This window comes from Petaurus breviceps, unplaced genomic scaffold, assembly GCF_028583685.1.
Source record: "Petaurus breviceps papuanus isolate PSGF00001 unplaced genomic scaffold, PetGlider_PUasm1.0 379, whole genome shotgun sequence".
Classification (NCBI taxonomy): Eukaryota; Metazoa; Chordata; class Mammalia; order Diprotodontia; family Petauridae; genus Petaurus; species Petaurus breviceps.
In genome coordinates this window covers 1,805,238-1,829,560 of record NW_027186303.1, presented here as the reverse complement: position 1 = coordinate 1,829,560, position 24,323 = coordinate 1,805,238, and the positions used below count along the sequence as shown (strand labels likewise).

The 24,323-nt window shown below is 43.2% G+C and overlaps 1 protein-coding gene across 1 annotated transcript in view; it reads right to left on the bottom strand.

Annotated features, from left to right (window-relative positions):
* Positions 1-3,612: 3,612 nt before the first annotated feature.
* The window catches only part of CHST11 (carbohydrate sulfotransferase 11), a 311,294-nt gene continuing 290,583 nt past the window's right edge, over positions 3,613-24,323 (bottom strand). The window contains exon 3 of the mRNA XM_069099385.1: positions 3,613-8,490. Coding sequence (XP_068955486.1) covers positions 7,636-8,490 — 855 coding nt within the window. The 3' untranslated portion in view covers positions 3,613-7,635. The remainder of the gene's footprint in view (positions 8,491-24,323) is intronic.

Below are 24,323 nucleotides of genomic sequence, written 5' to 3'. Positions count from 1 at the left end.
GAGGAAGGAAGGGAAAGAACCTGGAATTCAAAGTTTTAAAATCAAATGTTTAAATATATATATATATATATATATATATATATATATATATATATATATATAATTATTTTACATGTAACTTGGAAATAAGAAATACAGGCACTGGGGCATAGAGATCCACCATGCCCTACTGGAAAGTCAGAGGGGGAATGGGGGAATATATGGGAGAAAGCAGATTGGGGGAGGGGATATTGAGTGGGATCACTGTTTTGGGGTGGTGGCTAGGGAAAAAAGGGGAGAAAATTTGTAACTTAAAACCCTGTGGAAATGAATGATGTAAACTAAAAAAAAAAACAAACCAACAAAAAAAGAGAGAACAAAAAAACACCCAAAACCATTTTTCTATGTCTCTAGCAGACTATGACAAGGGTCTGTAGATTGAAAATCCTTGGTGTGGTGGGTAGAGGGTTGAAGTAGAATCAGGAAAACCTGGCTTTTAATTTGCCTAAGTCACTTACTAGCCATGTAGCCCTGGGCAAGCCAGTCCACTTCTCCACCTCAGTCTCCTCATCTGTGAAATGGGATAATAATAGCACTGTGTTCTCAGGGATGTTGGAAGAGTCAAATGAAATTACAAAGTAAATCACTTTGCAAGTGAAAACCTTATATAAATGCTAGCTTTTATTAGAAGGATTTTGGCAACTCTACACAACTATGTAAAAGTGGCATTATCCATATGGATTTGGGGGTGAAGTCCAGAGTTGCCTGGGAGTACAGCTAGGAGGGAGGGGATCTGGCCAGTAGAAGGCAAGGAATGGGAGAGACTGGGTGGCCTTTTGATAAGACAACTGGAGTGCTGTTTCCTTGCTTAAAAAGGAAGTCTTATAAACTCTGAGACCTAAAGGAAAGTGGATGAGTCAGTCAGTAATATTTATTAAGCCCTACTAGAGTTCCTGACCTCAGAGTTATATTCTAATGAGGGCGACAAGAACAAACTTATTTACAAAGACTATAAATAGGAAATACTTAACAGAAAAAAGACACTGGATTGCAAAGGGGTTAGGAAAGGCTTCCTGTAGAAGATGGGATTCTAGATGAGGAACCTAGGAAAGCTGAAAGGTATAGATGAAGAGGGAGACATGGTTGGCATGCCAGAAAAAGTACCTGGAGCTGGGAAATGACATTTCCTCCAGGAGGTCATTGGATTATTAGTATGTAGGGGAGGGAGTAGTGGAAGGTGTAAGAAGAATGGGGTTACACACGCCAGACAATTTGATCTCGGAGGTGATATGGAGACATTGCAGTTTACTGAGTTGGGGTAGTGACATGATCAGACCTGTGCTTTTGGAAAATCACTTCGGTGGCTGAATGGAGGACACACTGGAGTCGGGGGAGACTTGAGGCAGGCAGACCCACCAGCTATTGCAATGGTGCAAGTATGAGGTGATAAGCTCCTTCCTGAGCCAGGGAAATGACAATGTCATGAGAGAAGAGGGCATATTTTGAGAGATGTTGCAGGGGTGAAATCAGCTTTGGCAACATATACTTCTTGAATAGGGATTGTTTCATTCTTTGACCCAGTGCCTACCACAGGGTCTAGCACTTAATTTTTGTTGATTGATGGGTTGATTTTTCTTTTCCTAAAGACAAATAACCTACTGCAACTCAGATACCATAAGGACTGTGCTCTTGTATGATCTCATGGACATGGTTACCCTATCCTCCAATGATACAGGCAGTATGCCTTCATTCCTGTCCTCTATCTTATGTCCATGTCCTTCTGTAAATCTTAGCCATTGGGGCTGCCCAGTATGCTTGGCATAGGGAACAGCTTGGGCAAAGATATGGAGATGGGAGATGACAGATTATGTGTGAGGAACAAGAAGAGAACCAGTTTGGCTTGACTCTAGAGTGAGTGTAGAAGAGCAGTAAGAACTGAAAGGTGGATTTAGTTGTGATGAGCTTTTAACACAGAAGGGTTTGTATTTGATCCTGGAAGTGATAGTTACTTTACTGGAGTAGGGAAATAACATGGACCTCAGAAAAATCACTTTGGCAAGAGAATGGAGATGGACTAGAGATAGGAGAGACTGGATATAGACCAATTAAAAGGCTATTGCAATAGTCCAAGCCAAAGGTCATGGGAGGTGTCCATGTAAGCGAGAGAAGGGGATGGATACAAGGTGATGTGGAGGCAGGAGTACCATAATCTGGTAAATGACTAGATATATAGAATGTGAATTCAAGCATGACTCTGAAGACCAAGTCATTGAGAGGTTGTAATCTTTGGTAATGAAGGGTGAACCCACCCATGCTTCTTACAGGTTCTCACTTAAAGGAATAGAATTGGAATAAAATAAAATGGCCAATCCAGAAGGGGCATCATTTACTTAAAAAAAATATTCAGAAAATGGATCATAATCTTCCTCAATGTAAAATATCAACCATAGATTGGTTAAGTTCCACATGATTGGTTCAAGAAATGCCAGATCATGGGGGTCACAGGGAAATGGAAGGGATCCAAGAATTGAGTGAACGAGGAAACTGGAAAGAAAAATGGTGCCCACCTGATAGCAGTGACTTGAATATACTAAGGGGGTGGGCTCAGTGTCTTGGTTTCTCTCTTGCTTATATATATATTCTGATTCAGCTCAGTTTAAACATTTATTAAAGAACCTCCTCATTTTGGACCAATCTCTAAGGGCCCTTTCATTTCTAAGTCTAGGTTTCTGTGTGCCAGGAACTAGGAATAAAATGGAACATTTCTGGGGGATTCAGCCGTCTCAAGATGGGTAAATACAAAAATATAGAGAAGTTATTTTCCAAAACTTGAGAAACATTAACGACTGAGGTGGGTGGGTGAGCAGAAGGATTAGGAGATGCTCTGTAGGAGGCAGCACCTGAGTGATCCTTTGAAGACAGGGATAGGTAGTGTCCTTTATCATGGGTCTCCTGGATTACTGGTTGATTGAAGCTAGGGGGTACCACAGTGGATAGAGCACTGGACTTGGAGTCAAGAAGACCCGAGTTCTAATCCAGCCACAGACATTTATTAGCTATGTGCCCCTGCTCAAGTTATTTAATCTCTGTGTGCCTCAGTTTCCCCATTTATGAAATGGGGATAATAGCACCTAGAGTTGTTGCAAGGATCAAATAAGATAATCCATGTATAGCACTTTCTAACCCTTGAAACACTATGTAAATGCGAGCTATTATTGTTGTTCATTGCAAAAGAAATTTTTTTAAAAAAGGAAAGCTAGGGGGCTCTCTAAGGCAAAGGTAAGGAAACAACTTAGAGCCTACAAGGGCCCACAGTGAGATGAACTGTTATAGATGGGAAATGGACAGCAGGCTCCCCAGGAATGGAGAGAATGTAAAGGGGTGTACTAGAAAGTGAGTGAAAGGTAAACAAGGCCTAGATTGGGGCAGGTTTCAATGTCAGGCTCAAGATTTTGAATGTTATCCTCTTTCCAAGAAGAAAGGCTTGCTCCCTCTCCTCCCCTCCCTTTTTTTCTCCTCCTTTCCCTCCCTCCCTTCTCCCTTTCCTCTCTTCCCCTCCCCATCTAGCACTTTATTATTGAGACAGAAAGAAACCATATACAGAAAGGAGACATCTTTCTTTCTTCAATTTAATTGAAGTTACTTAGAAAAATAATCAGGCTTGAATGGCTTTTCTTTGTTTTGTTTTCTGAGGAAGGTTCATGAACATTTCACGCGTCTGTTGGCAATGGAAAATTCAACTTCTTTCTTGAACAGTACAGTAAGATACAGAGGAGAATTCTCTACAAGCCTTCTACTGCATACAAATAGGTAAAAAAAAATCCTACCCCACATAGATGTTAAATTACATGAACATAGTCTTCTATCTTGTGCATGCACATAAGAAAATAACACTCTCTGGAACAAGAGTAGGGGGACCAACAGTCCCTTTTGTACCTGAAAAGAGCGCAGCAGATGCACAACTTGCCTAGTGATGGCAGCAGGCTGCGCTACTCGGATGAGCTCCTGCTCCTTGGGGATAACCTCACTTTGGGTCAGAGTGGGCAAGACTTGGGTAAATAGCTTTCTGAAATGGGCTGGAGGACAAACATACTGCACAAATAGTGGATGGGCCATTAGGGCTGACTATTTCCAGTTACTTGGGTTGCCTTGGAATGGGCGGCTTAGGGTCTGATGGAAAATTCATGGATGAGAATTGCAGGGGAAGGGGAGAGAAGAGGCAGAGCCCCAGGCTTCCACTGTACATGTGGATCAGATTGTAGCTGGGTCTGCTGCCTCCACTGGAATTTTTCTACTTTGTGATCTGTCTTCTACCATCTTCTGATGAGGGTATTAAGGGCCCTCTCTTGTGGCACTAAATTTCAGGACCCTAGAACTCTTCAGTTGAGTTGTGTGGTCAAGGAAACATATGCTTCCTATATGGTCCTGTTGTCTGGTTGATGAAGGGAGGCAGAACGGTGGAATAGACTTGGAGTCAAGGAGATCTGGGTTCAAATCCTACTTAGACACTTACTAGCTATGTGCCCCTGGCAAGTCATGTGCCTTCTCTGTGCCTCAGTTTCCTCCACTGTAAAAAAGGGGGGTCAGACTCAGTGACTTTGGAGGTCTTTTCTATTTTTAAAGTCTATGATATGGTCCTATGACTTGTTCATAGCTGTGTACCGTCTTGGTTCCAATGTCCCCATTGATTGAGGATCCCATGTATATGCTGGCATTCAGGATCAGATTATGGGAAACCAATCCCTAGCTAAACTCTGATGGGAGATCCAAGAGCAAGGCATAGATCTGCCCCACTCAGCCCTCTCAGAAGCTGTGGTTTGGTTGGCTTTACCTTTTTCTGAAACTCATTGGGATGGCTAAGAGATGGTGGGGGAGTGGCTATCCCCTGCAGGGATTCAAATACCTTAGATAATAGGAAGAATAATTTTTTGATCAGAGAATGCTGGTGGGTTAGAATGGGGAATATTCACCATGAGCCCTCCTTTAGAATTCCCTCCATCATCGTAAATCACAGAGCGAGCCTTTTGCAATGTCAGTAGGGGATGGACAGCTTGTCTGTCCTTGTCTCAGAAATATGCACATACTTGAAAAGCCTCAAAATCAAACCCCCAAAGCTCATTTTGGTCATTTTTCTTCAAAATGACCATCTGATTTTCCAATCACAATTCTTACCAGTGACTTTTTTTAACCACAAGCATGGAAACATTTTTTTTTCCACGTCACAATAGAATCAGATCAAATCCACACACAAATTAAACCATTAGAAAAAAAAAGGAAAGAAAGTGTTAAAAGTAAAACAAAACACTAGCAGAAAGAAAGACTCCCATCAAAAATGTACTGGGGGTGTTCTCTCCTTGAAAAGGGGCTCCTGACCCAGGGAAACAGAGAGGAGACGGATGAGTCAGGGAGCAGGTTTAACACTGAGAAATCACAGAAAACCAATCAGGAGTGTCTTGGGGAAGTTGGAAACTCATGAATAGACATGAACTTCATTCTCAATGCCAAACAAAAACAGCAAATCTCAACCCTCTACACAGTGATGGTATTGAAGCAGGCTGGGGGTTGGGGGTTGTCATGCTGGGATCTTGCCCAGGACTTAGATAACTCTCACAAGATCAATGACTTTCAAGTAAGACTTGGATGAGCAGTCAGGCCACTGGGACATCCACAAAAGCTAGACACTCCTAGACACTTGGACAGCCCACCAACAGCCTCCTAGCTCGAGCCCAGCTCTGTATTCTGGCTATTTCCCTGCTATCCTGATGCTTACACATATGTTTTAGAAGGGGGAAAATGGTTGTGTGTAGAGGTAGTGAGACTCTGGGACCATTGCACTTTGTAAAGTTTAAATCCACTTAAATCGTGGGGGCCTGAATTGAAACTATTTTTAAAATAATGACAATTCCTGCTTTCTTCTTCTCTGAAAAGCGCCCCCCCCCCAATTCAGGGAGAGATTCTCGGATTCTCCAGTCTTGGCTGACAATTGAGGCTATGCTATGGGAGCATGAGAAGCTGGGAAGCATTTGTTCCCCTTTCTTTATTCAGTAGAATCCAAACTCCTTGAGGTTAAAGGCTGTTTTTACATGTTTGCCTTTGTATGCCCAGTACTTTGCACTGAAGAGATGCTTAAGAAATTCTGATTGATTCTGGAGCATAGGTCTGTCTATTTAATCAGCTCAAGGCTAACGTGTCTACAAAATACATACTTTTTCTCATGCTCTCTCCCATCCCTTGCCTCTTCTCTTTTTCTAGAATTTATTTACTGGGCCATCTCTCCACAAATTGAAAGCTTGGGAGAAGATCCATAATGTTTTATAAATAGCATTTTAACCTCCATCTCAGGTAGATAGCTCACTCAACTTTAAATAAAATGAAGTCCAGCATTTTGAGGTGTTGCTACTCCTGTTCACTGAGCTGGCTGGGAGTTTTATAATACATTTTTAATAGTTTCTGTGAATAAATTAACCTTTTTTTAATTAGAACAATCTTCTCATCCCTTGACTATATACTCTCTCAAAACAAAACAAACAACAGAAAAATGCACCAAACCCACAACCAACCCCAAATTCTTAGTATATTATTATATACAAGATAATCAACATGGGCGACCAAAATCAATCGCCCAGATATGGAAAGGGATGTGTTTTACACATCACTCAAGTGTCATGTGAACTGGTGAAAATTAGGAGTATGTGAATAATAAGAAGGAAGTGATCATGTCCCAGGAGAAAATGGGTCATGAAGTACTTCAGCATGAGTTAAGATTCTGGAATGCCTTGTTGTCTCACCTGTGGAGGCCATGGTGATTTGGACTATGTCTTAACCTTTTGAGTACATATCTACAAGAATACCTGTGTAGCTGGGGCTATTTATACCATTGATCCACATCAAGCAGCAGGCAGAGATACCCATAAGGGGTCAGCCTCTTCCATAGCTTGGATGTAAACCCAGGTTCTAGTGTATTCTGCTATATCCAGGTAAGATGATGCCGTGATCACCCTTTCCTAGGTCACAAATATTATTCACATTTCATTCAAGCCAAGGGACCTCCATGCTGCTTAAAGCTTCTTCCAAATCTATCATTTGCAGAGCTGGGAGGGTAATTGCCTCTTTCCCGAGTACACTAGTAACATTTTAATTTCTACTGAAATTTGTACAATTGTGTTACCGATAAAAGTCATAATTGCTGGTACATATCAACTCTGCTAATGGTTAATACAGAGAATGCTTAGTGCCCAGAGCTGAGCCCTTAGGATCAAAGGAACCATGAAGAACAGACATCTTTTGTCAAAACATATGAAGATTCTGCTGCCTCTAAAGTGAAATCTATCCAGAGACCATGTTTAAATAACTATAAATAACCCTAATTAGAATTTATGTAATGCACGATTAAATGAAATTCACCAGGACACAATTAGACCTTTGAAAACAGTGTTTGCAGTACTCATGTCTAGAATAAGGACACCGCCATCTTGTTACCCCGCAAAGAGAGCTGTCCTTCCCTACAGGAGGATTTTTAAATAATTCAGACTGTGCTGCTCGCAGCACTATTCCCAAAGAAATATTAATTTACAAAATAACCCAATATCCATATATTTATCTTGACAAATAAAAATCTTAAATAAAAACAGGCATGATTCTCTCTCTTTCCCCTCTTCATTCTAGTTTCAGGTAGCTTGGCACTGAGTAATTGAACATTAAAAAATCCAGTTTGTAGACGTCATAGAGCTGCGTTTGGTGCTCCATGCTGATGTTCTGAAAGAACTCTGTGGTCATTTCATCAGTAGTTTTCGTAGACTTTGCATAGGTGGGAAACTTCAGGTAGCTGCTGACTCCGGCCAACTGGAGGACATAATTGGAGTCGTCTTCCAGAGTCTCGTACTTGCCGATGAGGTCGTAGTGGATGTGGCAGGGGTGGCAGAGGGAGTACACCGTCTGCCAGTGTTCGTTGAAAGGCTCCTCTCTCTGGGTGAGCGGGTCGATGAGGTACGCGACAAACTCCTCGAACTTCACATCGTCGCCCTTCCTCAGGGCTTCTTGGGTTGCATTCTTCCGCTGGCGCTTGACAATCTTGGTCCCATATCGCTTGTGAAAGGACGTGTTGTACTTCTGGGTAAATTTGTTCCTGTAGGCGGACACTAGTCTCTCAAAGGGCTCACGGACAAAGAGGAACTTCATGTAGTTTTTCAAGCGATGGTTGATTTCTGGGATGCTGTACTGGTTGAGGGTCTTCAGGTTGGCTGAGACGTGGGCTTCATTGGCGGGGATCTCCATGGGGTCACTGTATTTCCCCCTCCCAGTCAGGACCATCATGACCCTCTTCCAGTTTGTACAAGCGACTTTGGGCACGTAGCAATAGATCAGCTCATGGTCCTCGTCGACCACCAAGTGCTTGAGGTCGTTGGGGGTCAGGACGCGCCTTTTCCTGCTGGTCACGCTGTTGGCCCGACATGTATCTGTGACTTGGTCCCGCCTCATCTGGTGCAGGATGGCGGTGTTGGAGAGCTCCAGCTAGATAGAAAAGAAAGGGAAGATTTAAGTTTAGTACGTTCACAATAGGGCATTGCCACTTAGCAAAATACTAAATAACCAGGATTAAAGGACTAGACAACAGTTGGCATTTAGGGGGTTTGATTCCAGAGTCAGTCTCAAATTTTCCCTCTCCTCCCGCACCCCATCTAGTTAGTTGACCTGCCTTGTTAATTTAAATCCCACCACACTGCTTATCCATCCCCCCCTCCATTCTGATAGTCACTTCCCTTCCCTATCCCAACTTTACCCCTTCATGCTTCCTGATGGGTGCCTGTGCCTTCAAGCCCTCCCCTCTATCATCCATTCTGCATGGGGTTCCCCAATTGATGGTTAAAAAAAAATCTTTTAAATTATGGTTTTGATTACCAATCCTGATCTTATTAATTATAAGCAATCATCAACAAACCAAATTGATGTTTTAGTGGCCCCCTAATGCCTCTATAATGAAATATAAATTCCTCTGTTTTGGCATTTTAAAAAGTCCTTCACAGTCTGGTTCTAACTCATCTTAACAGATTTATTTCACGATTACCTCTCATGCACTCTGCAGTGTGGCCAAACGGCTCTTCTCAGGGTTCCTCTGACATGATACTGCATCTCTTAACTCTGCACACATGCACAGTCTGTCCTCAAGGCCCAGAATGCCCTTCCTACTAATTTCTACCTTTTGGAATTCCTAACTCCTTTGAAGGCTCATCTCATTGTAAGGCTCTCTGTCCTGCCCTGAAATGATGCTGTATTTACCTTGTGTATATTTTGAAGTTACATAAAATATATGCAATAGATAATAGTGTGTGTGTATGTTACATATACACGCACATATACACACAGATACACTGTCTTTCAGCAGCAGAATGTAAACTTCTTAAGGTCAGGGATGGATTTATCTTTCTTTGTCTTTCCAGTGCCTAACGTAGTACCTGGTAAATAATTAATGTTTAATAAATGCTTGTTGAATTGAATTTCCTTTCTCAAGCACATGTTTTAAGACATAGAACACCAGATCCAGACTCAAGACGAAGGTTCTAATCTCTTTACCAGTGTGATTTTGGATAAATTGCTTCCCTTTTCTGCATCAATAATAGCAGGGGGTGTTCTGCATCAATAATAGCAGGGGGGTGTTTGAACCAGATGACCTCCAAGGTCCCTTCAGTCCAAATTTGTTATGTCCTCTATTCTCTAGGCTCTGATTGGGTTTTCTGGATTTGGACCAACTTCCAGGGAAAAAGATCACATTTTTCTACACAACTTGTATGTCTGAGATTTAAGTCTTGAGGTGGAATTCTGCCCATAGTTATTCATTCAGACAGTCTAAACCAGGGGTGGGGAACCTTCAGCCTTGAGGTCACATGTAGCCCTCTAGATCCTCAAGTGCAGCCCTTTGACTGAATCCTTAATAAAAGGATTTGTTCTATAAAACTTGGGACTCAGTCAAAAGGCCATACCCCAGGACCTAGAAGGCGACATGTGACCTCAAGGCCACAGGTTCCCCACTCCAGATCTAAACTGTCCTGCCCCTGACACATACCAGCTGTGTGACTCTGGACAAGTCACTAGGACTATACAGATTAGAGAAAGTGCCAATCTGCATTGGCAGGGGGAGTTTATTTATCAAATGCCACTGAATTCATAGGTCCAGTTTCTATCTCTTTATCTTCAGAGCTAGGTACTGGGAATTCAAAGACAAAATAACAAACCATCCCTTCTCCCAAAAAGCTTATACTCTACTGAAGAGACACGAAATATTTACAAGTAAATCAGTAAAACATTTATATACAAAGTAATTTTGAGAGGAAGGTAGTATTAGTAAGTGGGAGGCACAGGAAAGGTTGTATTTTGTGGGTTTTTGTGTGGTAGAGGTGAGGGGGGACCATTTAAAAAAGGTTTAACAATGGGACATGGAGTATCCTGTACAGGGAACAACAAGCAGGCCAATTTGACTGGAAGGGAGAGTTGATAAAAAGTAGTAATAATTTACATTAAAAAACCAGGAAAGGCTGGTGGGAGCCATCGTGGATATTTGAGGAGGGCAATGATATGGTCAGATCTGACTTGATCCAATGTCTGTAGAGTAGGAAAGCCCTGGGCCTGGCTGGTGTGCTCCAAATTCCACATATGTTTCCAATCACCTTCTCTTTGGCCTCATAGGTAAAACTAAGTTTGCAGTCAATTGGAATGTTTCTCTAAGGAGTGTAATTGGTCACATTTCATTTCTAGAGAGTGGGGAGTATGGTTACCAGAAAGTCTTCTTGGCTGTTCAGACTGGCCTATGTTGAAGTGAAGAGTATACAATCTTCCCCAGTACTTGACTGCCTTTGATTTTTAATCTAAATTCATTTGCTAATGCTTCAGACGTTGTGTGTGAGGCTGTACTAGGTCTATTGCTGGTCCTGCTCTCATGGGGCTTACACTCTAATTCAGAGAAGGGCAAGAAAACAGATTACCTGTTGCCAGGATGAGTGTAAAAGTAGACACATAGGGAAGATGCTAAGACTTTAGGGAGCCGAGTAAGCTCCTTTGGGGAAGGGACTGTGCCACTCTTGTCTGGGTATCTCTAGTGGCATATGGTAGGTGTTTAATGTTTGCTTATTGAACTGAATGGAAGAGGGGGCATTTGAAGGAAGAGAGGGACTCCAATAGATGAGGGAGGGGAAAGAAGTATGGGTGCCACAGGAGAGAGAGGGCTGTGTCTGGGGTTAGGAAGACCTGAATTCAAATCTTCCTCAGACACTAGTTGTGTGACCCTGAGTAAGTCACTTAGCTTCTCTGAGGCTTAGTTTTCTCATGAGTAAAGCCAAGTTGATTCATAGTACCCACCTTCCAGGGCAATGGTGAGGCTACAAGGAGGGACTGGGCAAGAGCTTTGAAAACCTTACAGTGATATATAAATGTGCTCACTGTTATCATTGATTATTGTAGGTTGGGGAGGGCCTTCATTCCAGGCAGGGGGAAAGAGCAGGTTCTGAGACAGAGATAGATGTTAGGACAAGAAGAGGGAAAGGAGACTCATATAGTACCCATATAGTCATATAGTGCCCTATGGCACAAGGGGAGGAGAGATGGCTGGTGAGAGTCCTTGGAACTAGAGAGTGGAAAGTCTTTGAATTGATAGGCAGAAATGCATACCTTGTTTGGATATGGAGAGCCATCGAAAGTATTAGAGGAAAGGAGCAGCATAGAGAGGGAGGGGTGGAGAGAAAATTCATATTGAAAGACTTTAAGTGGTGTGGAGGAAAGTGTACTGGTCTTAGATTGAGAAGATTCCTGGATTTGAATTCTGGCCTTGATCTGTCTCTCTCTCTCTCTCTTCCTTTCCTCTCCTTTCTTCTCTTTTTGCTCCCTTCCATCTTGTCCTCTCTTCTTGTATCTTCCTTCTCCTCCTTCCTCTTACTCTTCTATCTCTTCTTCCTTTTCTCTTTCCCTCTCTTCTCCCCTTTTCTGCCTCTCTTCTCTCCCACCTCTCTCACCTTCCTCTTCTCTCTCTACTCTTGTTTCTCTCTCCCTCCCCCGTCTCTCCTCTTTCTGTCCCCTCTTTTCTCTTCTTTTCCTCTTCTTTCTCTTTCTCCATTCTCTCTGTCCTGTCTCCCTCTCTTCTCCCATTTTCTGTCTCTCCTTCCTCTCTTTTATCCCTCCTCTCTTCCTTTCCTCTTCTTTCTCTTTTCTCTTCTGTCTCTCAGTCCCTTCTCTATCTCTTTCCCCTCCTATTATCTCTCACTTTCAGTAAGTTATTTATCCTTTCTTAGCCTCAGTTTCCTCAAAAAGTGAGCCCTGGAGTCATACAGACTTGGGTTCCTTGGTTGTGTTAGCCTTACCAATTCCTTAAGATTTCAGTTCCCTAGTTCTCTCTCTGTTTCTATCTCTCAACAGAGGGAGTTTCCACATTCATGATGCTATGGTTCTGGAACCACACATCCCCTCTCCCCCAGCCAAAATTCTCCAAGGCATTGTGCTAAGTGCTGGAAATACAAAGACAGAAAATTGAATCAGTCCCTCCCTGAGGTCAAGCATTTACTAAAGTACCAATTGTGTACCAGGCATCATCATACAAAGTCAGAGCACAGTTCACAGGCTTCAGAATGGTACTCTAAACCTTGCAATGTACTCTATATGCAATCCTTCTTTGGCCCTTACAAGTTTGTGAGATACAGATATTACACATCCCACCTTAGAGAAGAGGAAAAAAAGGCTCAGATTTGCTAATGAACGTACAGTAGGTAGATGTGAGAGGAAGGATGTGAACTTAGGTCTTCCTGACTCTGGATCCAAAACTCTACCCAGTATGCTATGACCAGGTAGTGTCTATGCACAGAGTGGGGCTAGCAGGCACTCAGTAAGGAGGGTGTATAATCATAGCTACTGCAGGCCATGTTACAGTGGGCAGAAAATTGCCAAAACTGTCTGAGCTTTTCTGAAATATGCCTGTAAACAAGTCACGAAATTCATTCCCTTCATAGAGAGCGAAGCCTCATTAATTTCGGCCCTGCTCAAAATTGGTAATAATTCATTCATGGGATGTGTGGTTTTTACTGAGTCTAAAAGTTAGAAATGAATGGTGAGCCACATTACACTCTAATTCAGGGAAGGGCAAGAAAATAGGGCTGGAGACTGGATTAGAATTCAGCCTCTGCCCCACATTAGCTGAGTGGCCTTGGGTGGGTCATCTCACTTTTATAAGCCTGTTTTTTTTATCTGTAAAATGGAGATTAGTCAGTCAGTGAAAAACTTCTAAGTGTCTACTAGCCATCATGGGACAAATCTGCCCAGATCTGTCAGAAACTGAGCAGGTCAGAGTTCCCACATGGATCGGCCAATCACGGCTTCCAGGTTTGTTAGGACCCTGTGACCTAAAACCCAACCTGTTTCCTGGTAGCTCATTCTGTCTGGTGTTGGGTGGAACCTTCCCATCTCTTTGTTTTCTCCTCTGTCTGGTGCCAGCTGAGCAACCAAAGGCTTGAGCTGCTGCCCATCCCCAAAACGATCCAGGCCCTCCCGACCCAAGAGAAAGGCAGCCAAAAAGAAGGGTGGGATGGGTGTGAATGGGCCATCTGGGCAGTTGGACCATCTTCAGGATTGCTAAATGCAGGGGAGGAGTCTTTAAATATCCTTGCCCTGCTTCCTAATTTGGTCCATGATCCAGGCCTAATTTATCACAAAATATAGCTATGGAAGATAGGCCAGAGAGGAGCATACAAGTGGCCTCTGGGATGGTTATATAATACATGCTGGAGTCAGGGCATTCCAGGCCTGCAAAGGGAAAGGACGCTGGCATTTCAGCTCCATGGTTGAATAGTAGTTCTTACTAATAACTATAGTCACTAAAATTTGCATAGAGCTGTAAAGATTGTGGAATATAGGTGATCTCATCAGACATGTGAAAATTTTCTAGAGGATTACTACAGGTATTATCATTCATTCCCCCTTTACAGAGGAGAAAACTGAGGCAAACAGGGTCAGGTGACTTGTGCAGGGTCACAAAGTATCTGAGGCTGGATCTCAGCTCAGGAAGATGAATCTTCTTGACCTCTGAGAACTGCTCAGTGAGGAGTTATCAACCAATGGGTGTGTGTACCAACTAGCAGGTGTTTGTCGTGAGATCTATGTTTCAATAAGTGGAGTGTTATTAGAAACCTTCCCCCCTCCCTTTAAACCTGATTTTGTATGCATAGAATGGTATAGTGGGGAAGGCATTGGGCTTAGCATCAGGAAGACCCGAGTTCATATCTTGCCTTAGACCCTTACTGACTGTGTGACCCTGGGCAAGTCCCTTCACCTCTTTGAGGTTCAGTTTCCCTGTGTGTAAAATGAGGATGATAATGGCACCAGCCTTGCAGAGTTGTTGTAAAGGTCAAACGAGGTCATGTACAAAATACATCTTTATCAATCAACCAACAATTTGAAAATTCCAATATGTACCAAGAGCTATCTTAGGCACTGAGGCTACAAAACAAGTCTTCTCAAGGAGTTTGCATTCTATATAACTATCAGCTCTACCCGTCTCCTTAGTCACTTCCAAAGATTCCTCACCAGTTCTGGTCTCTAGGACTTTGCTCATGCTATGCTCTCTGCCTGGAAGCCTTTTCTTTTCTTTTTTCTTTTTTTTTTTTTTGCTTTTTGGAGAGGGAAGGTAGGGCAATTGGGGTTAAGTGACTTGCCCAAGGTCACACGGATAGTTTGTGTGTGTGTGTTAAATGTCTGAGGCCGGATTTGAACTCAGGTCCTCCTGACTCCAGGGCCAGTGCTCTATTCACTGCACCACCTAGCTGCCCCCTGGAATGCCTCTTCATACATCTAAATCCTTCCCATGACAAGTCCCACCCCATCTGTGAAACTTTTCCTTTATCACTTCAGCTATTAGTTCTCTGTTCCTAAGGATAATGATGTCTTCTGTTAAATTTATTAAAAATAATAAGTTATTAATAACAAATAATTAGATAATAAACTATGTTTATATGGGGTTCTAAGGTTTGCAAAAATGTTTTACATCTATGGACATGCATATTTCCACTCCCCTTCTCCCACCAAAAGATTACAAGTTTCTGGAGGGCAAGAACCAAGTGTTTTTTAAACCTTTAATATTCCCCAATTCTGGGTCTTGCATATAGTAGGTGCTGAATAAGGTCCTGTTGAATTGGTTTGAGTTTGTAGCACACAATTTGGCATTTAATCACACAGTCTCCTGCTTTGCATTGTTCTCTAAGCACTGAGGGTCATTGGTCCTGTTTTCCCAACTAGTGTTTGCATCCCTTACACAGAGGGGAAGGGGAAGGAATATGCTTTCATATGGCACCTGCAATTGTGCTAGGTACTGTGCTATGAGTGGGGTGTGACCTATTTGAACTTGATAAGCCACAGTGAATTGAAATAAATTTGATTTTAAGAATCCTCAGAGGATTTCATGATTTCCCTTGAGACAGTATGCAATGCTCAGAAGTGATAACAGCAACAACATTTCAGAGAGGGGAATCTGTGCTATGAACCATTAAGATGCTATCTTGGTAAGAGCCAGATGTTGGACCCACTGGAAAGTTTACTGGCCTTCTCTACTCCATCTTCATACACTCCTCCCCCAACCCCCCACCATTCTCATTCTCCCCCCTGCTCTGCCCCCTCTGTCCCCTTCTCTCTTCTTCTCTCCCCTTTCTCCCTGTCCTCTCTCCCCTTCTCTCCCCCCTCTTACCCTTCTCCTCTTCTCTCTCCCTTCTCCCTTCTCTCTGCCTTCTTTCCTCTTTTCTCTCCCCTTCTCTCTTCCCCCTCCTCTCTTCTCTTCTCTCTTCCCTTCACTCCCCCCTCTCCCCATTCTCCCTCCTCTTCTCTCTTCCCTTCTCTCTCCCCCTTCTCTCCCCTTCTCTCTCCTCTTCTCTCTCCTCTTCTCTTGCCCCTTCTCTCCTTTTCTCTCCCCCCTTGACCCTCTCTCACACACTTTCATGCCCTTTCGCGGTTTGCAGCATCTTTCCTGTATTTAGCGCCTTTTAGTGCCCTCGTACACCGTTCTCCCTCTCCTCCCCCCCCCCCCCCAGAAGAAAGGGAAAGGAAGAAAGTTTACTTGGGAAGTGCTGGGGCCCAGCAGTGAAGCTTCTGTTTCCTCCCTCATGCCTAGCTCACTAATGAATTAATATCCTGGGGGCTAGGAATGGAAGCCAGGCCACTGGAAGATGGAAAAAAAATGGAACATTATTTTTGGAGGAGCCACTAGGAGGCCCAGTGGATGGATAGCTGGACACTACTAAGGAAGAACTGAGTTCCAAATCAGCCTCAGATACTCACCAGCCTTGAGAGCCTAGGCCAACTGCTTTCCCTCCTTGTGGCTCAGTTTCCTGAACTGTAAAATGGGCACAATAATAGCCCCTATCACCCAGGGTGGTCACGAGGACCATATGAGATACTTGTAAAAAGGGTTAGCACAGTGCCGAGTTCGAAGTATGTGCTTAATAAATGCATATCCCTTCCCGTTCTCCTCTGTGGAAGGGATGCAAACACTAGTTCGGAAAGCAGGGCCAAGGATCACCATTGTATAGAGAACAATGCAAAACAGGAGACCATGTGATTAAATACCAATCTACAAATAAAGAAACAGAGGTCATTTGCCAAGGTCTTACAGCTAGTCAGTGGAATGATCCAGGGTGCAAACATCCAGCCTCCCAGGTGCCTCACCTCCAGCTTTTAGGGTTCTGTTCTTCACCCAGGGCTAGCTGACTAGCTGGCAGGGCTGCCCCTTCCAACAGCCCAGCTCCTTAATTAGCTGACAGCTACCTGAAATGCCAGTATCCCATAACTCTCCCTCAAAGCAATAAGTCACCTAGGAGGAAGGAGAGGTTTTCTTTGGGCTCCTTAGGAGCATCTGTGCAAAATTTGTGCGAAATAATAGAGCTGGCATTTTCAGGTTTTCAAAATAATTTACAAATATCTCATTTAATTCTCCCAACAGCTCTGTGCTCTTATTGTCTCCATTTTACAGATGAGGAAACTGAGGTAGTAAATGATGGAGGCTTTTCAGAAGACATTTACCCCCTTCTCCAGCTGCTTACACTAGTGGTTTTGAAACTTTCCAGAATCTGCGATCCTATCCTCAGCCCCATGAGTATGTATTTATTTATAAATTCTATGCCTATTCTGTGATCCTGATAATTATGTACAACATAAAATATGAAAATGAAAAAAAGATGAAGTAATATTTTATCCTAGAGTCAATAGGAGTCACTGAAGTTTATTGGGTAGGGGAATGATATGGTTGGATTTGCATTTAAAATCTGGCAAGTACATTGGAAAAGGAAAGATTTGAGGCAAAGGGGACCAAGTAGAAGGCTATTGTAATAAACCAGGTAAGAGGTGGTGATGGTCATGGGAATGGAGAAAAGGGGATGGATGTTTAAGGGATGTTGAGAAGGTAGGAACAATGTGGTTTGGCAGCTGATTGAGATATGTGGGGAGAATGAGGAGTCCAGGATGGCGCAAAGGGAATCATTGGGAGTAAGGATGACAAGTGGTGTGTTAATCCTGGACTGTAGAGAGGAGTTAGTTTGGGTTATAAATGCCCCAAGGGGCTGGTGGCTGGGTCAGAAGTCAGGAAAAGGGGAAATTAGGGGTGGTGGTTGAATGGAGTGTGTGTTAGTGTGGGGATGTTTGAGACAAGCCCCATGATTGACTATAGAAGTGAAGGATGAATGGAATACAACCCCATCTTCCTACTGTCTGAATGGCTCATCACAAAATCCTTGGATTCAAACCAAAGACTGTTTCTTGGTTTGAAAAGCTATGGTGTTCACTTTGGAGAGCACTGGCTTCAGGATAGTGGAGAAATGACAGGAAGGGGAAAATGATACTGTTTAGGTTCTTGGTAGGTGGAATACTTAATGGTGCAGGGATGGACTGGAGTTCCACTGACTATGTTTGCACCCTAGGATAAAGTCATCTCCATCTTCCCTTTGCACTGGAATGGAGAAATCCAATTTTCACAATATTCCATTCCCATTGGCTAAAGGGCTGGCCACTTTTGCTCTGGCCAGTGTGAAGGAATTGGGCATATAAATCCCCAAGGATCTGGTGTGCCTAGGATTCTGGGAGCTCTCTCTTAAAAGAAAACCCATCAGCAGTGGGCTACCTCCTGTCCCCAAGTGCATTCCATTGTCTTTCCTTTTCATTCTCTGCTCCCAGGCCTTGAATTCGCCCTGATATTATTAATACTCTACAATGTGAGGAAATAACTATAATCTAGCATCTTTCTCCAATTCACATATTTCCTTAATTACAGAACAGGCTACCCCTAGAATAACAGGTTTGCCATCTGCTGGCAAAACACTTTGGGATCCTTTCTCCCCCCCGACTTCCTTTGATCTCTCATACATATAAATTATGTTTGACAAGTCCTGGCTTTAGAAAAAAACTAAAACATGGCTTACATGCTCTGGGGCTCTGCTCCGTCATGATCCACTATCCCCCCCTTCTTTTTCTTACTTCTTCAGACATCTATTTTTAATTTGTCTTTAAAAGGCAACGGAAGTGAGTTTAAGTCCCAAATTTAGGGACTGTTTGAAAAAGTCTTTTAAAACTTTACTAGGCTTTTTTTTTCCTTCAAGACAGAAAGAAAACCAGTTTCTCTTAAACCAAAACAGCCCCTGTGGTGCATGCAATGAAGGGCCTTAAACTCAGAAGAAGCAGGCTGCTTCCCCTTTCATTTCCCATCGTGGGATGAAATTCCAGGAAACAGAAATCCATGATGAAAAGCAAGTCTGGATTGCTCAGAGCTGGTTGGGGGTGGGGAATGAGGAAGGACTTAATGATTTCATTTGGTTTCATGATTTGTTTCCTTTTCCTCATGGCATGAAACCCACTTGTGTAGGAAGCCACCTGCAACTGAGGCAGAAGCAAGATGGTACCAAGTAAGAGATCTGAAGCTAGCAGTTGGGGATTCATGACCTGGCTCTGTTTAATCTCTCTAGACTTCAGTTTCTTCCTAGGCAAAAGGAAGGTAAATGGATGTGACAGCTCCTGAGATCTCTTTCTGAGGAAAGAATTCCTTTTAACTTTTGGAGGGGGCAACAAGGCAAGGAGAGGTTTACTTCCCTCCCTCTTCTCCACTGGTAATGGTATCTAATAATAATAGCTAGCATTCATATAATGTCTACTATGTGCCAGGTGCTATGCTAAGTGCTCTACAAATGTTATCTCTATTTGAGGCTTACAACAAGCCTGGGAGGTAGGGATTGTTATTATTCCCATTTTCCAGATGAGGAAATTTGAAGCAGACAGAAATTAAGTGACTTGTCCAAGGTCACACAGAGGATAAGTATCTGAGGCTGGATTTGAACTCGTCTTCTTGACTCTAAGTCCAGCTGTATAATTTAGCTGTCTGTAACTCGGTCCAGACCACTAATCTCTAACCAGTGAACAAATGACAAGCTGGAATCTGTAATTAAAGCTACTGACTCTGGTTCAGATGAAACTAAGGTACATCTGTTGATTCAAAGGATGATAATTCTGTTTCCTCTCAACTAAGAAAGGTCCACAAATCTGGTCAGAGCAAATCAGAGACTTCCCAACAATCCCATTGGCCTTGATCTACTTTTCATTGTCGCCCTTCCTGCTTGGGGAGGTGAGAGAGGGTTTGCTCATCTACGAAATGGGAAGGAAACAATAGCCTGGGGATGAAGGAGACTGACTTGTGCTGGATAGTCTGGGGCAGCAGGGAAAGGATGGACTTTGAGAGAAGCCTGGGCTGCCTTGTACAAAGAGGAAGCCAAGAGCTCCAAATTGGTGGCAGAGCCAGGTCTGGGAAACATAGACAGGGAAAAAATGTACCAGGACCCAGAATGACCCAACCAGATCATGAATAATGGCTGACATTTATATAGCACTCTACAATTTTCAACAAAGAATTTTCCATATGTTATCTCACGCCTCAGAATGACAGAATCTGTGAGGCTGAAGGAACCACAGGGACCATCTAAGCTTATTTTGTATTAGGGATCTTTTCTCAGAATAATGTTTTCAAATGTCTAAAATCAAATTTATTGAAAAACAAAGTAAACCAATTCTCTTGAAACAATGACATTAAAGTATTTGTAAAACAAGTACAACTGATCCCAGGTTAAGAAGCTGTGACCGAATCCCACTTGTTCTTGACAGACAAATACTCTTTCAGTTTTTACATAAGGAGGACCCCTACCCATGCTACATTTGGTTAGCTTCCATTCTTAGGGAGACTTTCCTTTATACCATGTCTTTGTCTGCTTTTCTGTGACTTCAACTCATTATGTTTATTTCTTCCCCCCTGTGATCGAACAGAACAAGTCGTCTTCTATTTGAACCTCACAAAAACTCTGGGAGGTAGAGACCATGAGTATTATTCCTGTTTCATTGATGAGCAAACCAAGGCTCGGCAAAGTTGTGACATGATGCATCTTGGTACAGTATAAAAGCACTGGCTCTAGTCCAGCTCCATCATGATAGAGATAAGGAAACTGAGGCCTGAGAAGGTTAAATGACTTGGTCAGAACCCCCTTGGGCAGTAAGTAATTAGTGATGATTTGGAGCCCTCTCCTCTGACTGGTCCTTTGCCTCATCTTTGCAGCTTGGCCAAGTGGACCCAACCTACAACTTAACCCCATTTTTGTGCGTGTTTCCTAAGGACAAATGGCTTGATGGAGAGCAGGGTCAGAATCCAGAGAAGCTTGCCAAATACTCTAATAGGAATAGATTTTTCAATTCATCACCTCCCCAAGCAGGAAGGAGGACAATGAAAAGTAGATCAAGGCTAATGGAATTGTTGGGAAGTCTCTGATTTGCTCTGACCAGGAGAGGACAAAAGAGCGGAGCTGAATGCTGGCTAACCCTCTAAGTGCAGTGATCAATCACTGTAGGGGAAAGGGAAAATGACCTTGCTTTTCCAGAAAGAAATCCCCAAGGCAATCTACCCCCATCCCTGTTCATCAATAGGACTGGAGAACAGCACCAACATCGCTTACTTGCGATCACAAGAAGGATGTATGTTATGGCAGAGGTGGGAGAGGTGTAGACTAAATTGGAGGGAGGGCAGAAAAGGGGAACCTGGAGCTCACCTAGGCTCCCTCTTCAGTCATTTTCAGTCATATTTGACTCTCTATGACTCCATTTAGGATTTCCTTGGCAAATATACTGGAATAGTTTGCCATTTCCTTCTCCAGCTCATTTTACAGATAAGGAAACTGAGGCAAACAGGGTTTAAGTGACTTGCCCACAGTCACACAGCAAACAATGTCTAAGGCTAGATTTGAACTCATGAAGATGAGTCTTCCTGACTCCAGGCCCCACATTCAATCCACTGCTGCCCAGGGGCTATTACCATTCCCACTTTACCAGATGAGAAAACTGAGGCAAACAGGAATAAGTGACTTGCCCAGGGTCAGCTAGTAAGTGTCTGAAGCTGGATTTGAATTCAGGAAGATGATGAATCTTATTGACCCTAGCCTTGGTGCTCTGCTCTGTCTCACCTAGGTATAGAACTTCAAATCACAAGAGTCAGAAGGTCTGGGTTCAAGTCCCTTGCTCTTCCACCACCACCTTCATAGGTAACTTCACCTCCCTTTACCTCAGTTTCCTCATGTTTAAGTGGAAATTAGATGACTTCACACACCCCAATCTAGGATCAGTGAGTTAGCCACATATCCCAACTCATCAGACTCAAAGTTGAAATGGAGACCTCTCTATATAAAGTGTTGTTTGAGGACCTCCAATGGGGTGGGTGGGGGGTATCCAGAGAATGTCAAGCTCTAATTGCTAAGAGGCTTTTCCTGGCCACAAACCTCATTCTAGAATTTAAATGACTTGAGGGCAGGGACTTTTTTTTTGTCATAAATCTTTGCATTCCTTACACCTTGCATTGTACAGGGGACACAGAGGGCTACATTGAATAAGTATGATCCCTCCCCAACCTCCTCATCTTACAGGTATAGAACCCAAAGTTCAGAAAAGGAGGGTTGACTGCACCACTCTGATTCTCCTATTTTTTAAATTTTGGCCTCTATTTCTGATACAATAAACATTTACTAAGTGCCTCCTATGAGCTAGGCACTGGGTTAAGTGTTGGGGGGGGGACAATTAATAAAAGACAATCCCTGTCCTCAAGGATCTTACTATCAAAAGGGGGAGACAACACACATCTCTCTTCTTCTCAGTTCTCAAGTCCAACTGACATTGTCCAGTTAAAAGTGCTTAACTCAGGCAGGGTCCTGAGACAAGTGATATTTTTCTTTGTTACCAAAAATGGCAAGTTTTATAGATTCTGTCTCTGAAATCTCTCTCCCCTCTTTTCCATTTCCATCATACTAATTCAGAACCTCAGATTTTCTCATCTGTAGTATTGTAATGGATGTTGGGCTTCCAGGTTCTCCTTTCTACTTCCATCCTTCAAACTGTAAAGATATCTTCCTATATGCATTGTCTCTCCCTCTAGAACATTCCCAGAGAACTGGATTTTGACTTTTATCTGAGCCCTTTTTTCTTCTCCTTCTACATCATCTCTTTGGGGGGATCTCATTGGGCAACATGGGTTTGATTCTCTTGTCCATACAGATCTATAATCAAACCCTCACCTCTCTCTACGCTCCAGGTTCAAATATCCAGTTGCCTCTTGGACCCCTTCAAGGGTAGATGCCTTAAACTCGATACATCCAGAACAAACTCTCTTCTCTCCTGTACTTCCTTCTTGTTGTCAAGGGCATCCCCATCCTCCCAGCCCCAGGCCTGCAAGCTCAACATTATCTTTACATTCTCACTTGCATGCACCCCACATTTCCAGTCTGCTGATGAGTCTTATCTGCCTTCACAACACCTCTTGGGTACATCTCCTCTCCACTTGAAACAGCTCCCTATTACTTAGAGGGTCAGATATATGCTCCTCCATTTGGCATTTAAATTCCATTCACTATCTGGCCCCTTCCTACCTTTCCAGTCCTCTCACACTCTACTCCACTCTGTACACTCGAAGGCTCCAACTACATTGGCCCCAAGGGTCAGAACCAGCAGTAATGGTACAAGTTACAATGAGCCAGTTTAGGCTGGATGTCAAGAAAAAGAAACACCTTTTACATAATTAAAATTGTCTAAAAATAGGATGGGATGCCTCTTGTGAGCAGGGATCATTTAATTCTTTGTGCTTGTAAACCTACTTGTGTGAAGGGTTGGGGTGGGGTGGGACACACTAATGCCTCTGTAGAGAAAACAGCTTTGGCTTCTGTGTAAGGTACTTTTACCATTAGGATAGTTCCCAATGGATCTGGGGAGAGGGTATTGAGGAGGTGGGGAGGCCAGCTCAGGGCGTAGTCTATATTTCCACCTTCCCATTGTATTAATGTGTGGCACGTAGTAGGTATTTCATCAATTTTGTATTAATTTACTGACTCAATGGTAGTGCCTTCCTTCTCTTTGGAGGTCTTCAAACAGACCCTGAATGACCACTTGTTGGCTGTGCCAAAGTAGGCATTCCTTTGGTGTATGGATTGAACTAGACTAGAGGCCTCTTGCAACTCCCCAATTCTGGGACTGTTTAAATCAGTGGAAATAGGGACCCAGTGCAGCCTGGCTGATGGATGGAAATTCCACATTTCTGAACAACGTCTAATTCAGGGCCTCTGGCGCGGTTCCTTGGTAACCAAGGCTGATGGTTTTCTTTGCAGCTCTCCTGCTGCCTCTGGGTCTTGGTAATGGCCTGCAGGAGGGAAGGGAGGACTGGGCCTTCGTTAGCTCTCCTCTTTCCTCCCCAGCAGGGCAGCAGCGGCTCTCTTCCCTGAAACCAGTTACTCAGTCCTTCACTCAATCAGAGCCCTGGAGTTTCTATTGTTTGCCCAGCAGGACTCTTTGGGAGATGGGAGGGGGATGGTAATGGGAGAGAGGAAGAAAGCGCACAGGGGAAGAGATGGGACAAGGGCCTTGGCTGTCTTTCACTTTCACAATATTCATGAATATCAAATGAGATCACATATATCAACCTGACCATCCTTATGATGCCACATAAATGTTAGCTATTCACATTATCCTAGATTTAGAACTAGAGGAAGAAACCTCAGAGGCAAACTCTTCCTTTGACAGACAAGGAAACTGAGGTCTAGGGACTTGCCCAAGGTTATAGAGAAAGGTCTTGAATCCCAGTGACCTTGGACTACTGGGACCCCTTTTACCAAGAGGAGCAGATTTTGTCAAAGAAACATATTGATAGTAAATAGGGTTGAAGAGATGCCAGAATGGAATGTCTTCTCTATCCTTTCCCTCTTCCCTCCACCTAGCTTCCCTGGAAGTCCTGGTATGGAAACTCCTCCTGCCAATGTAGATCTATCACTCAC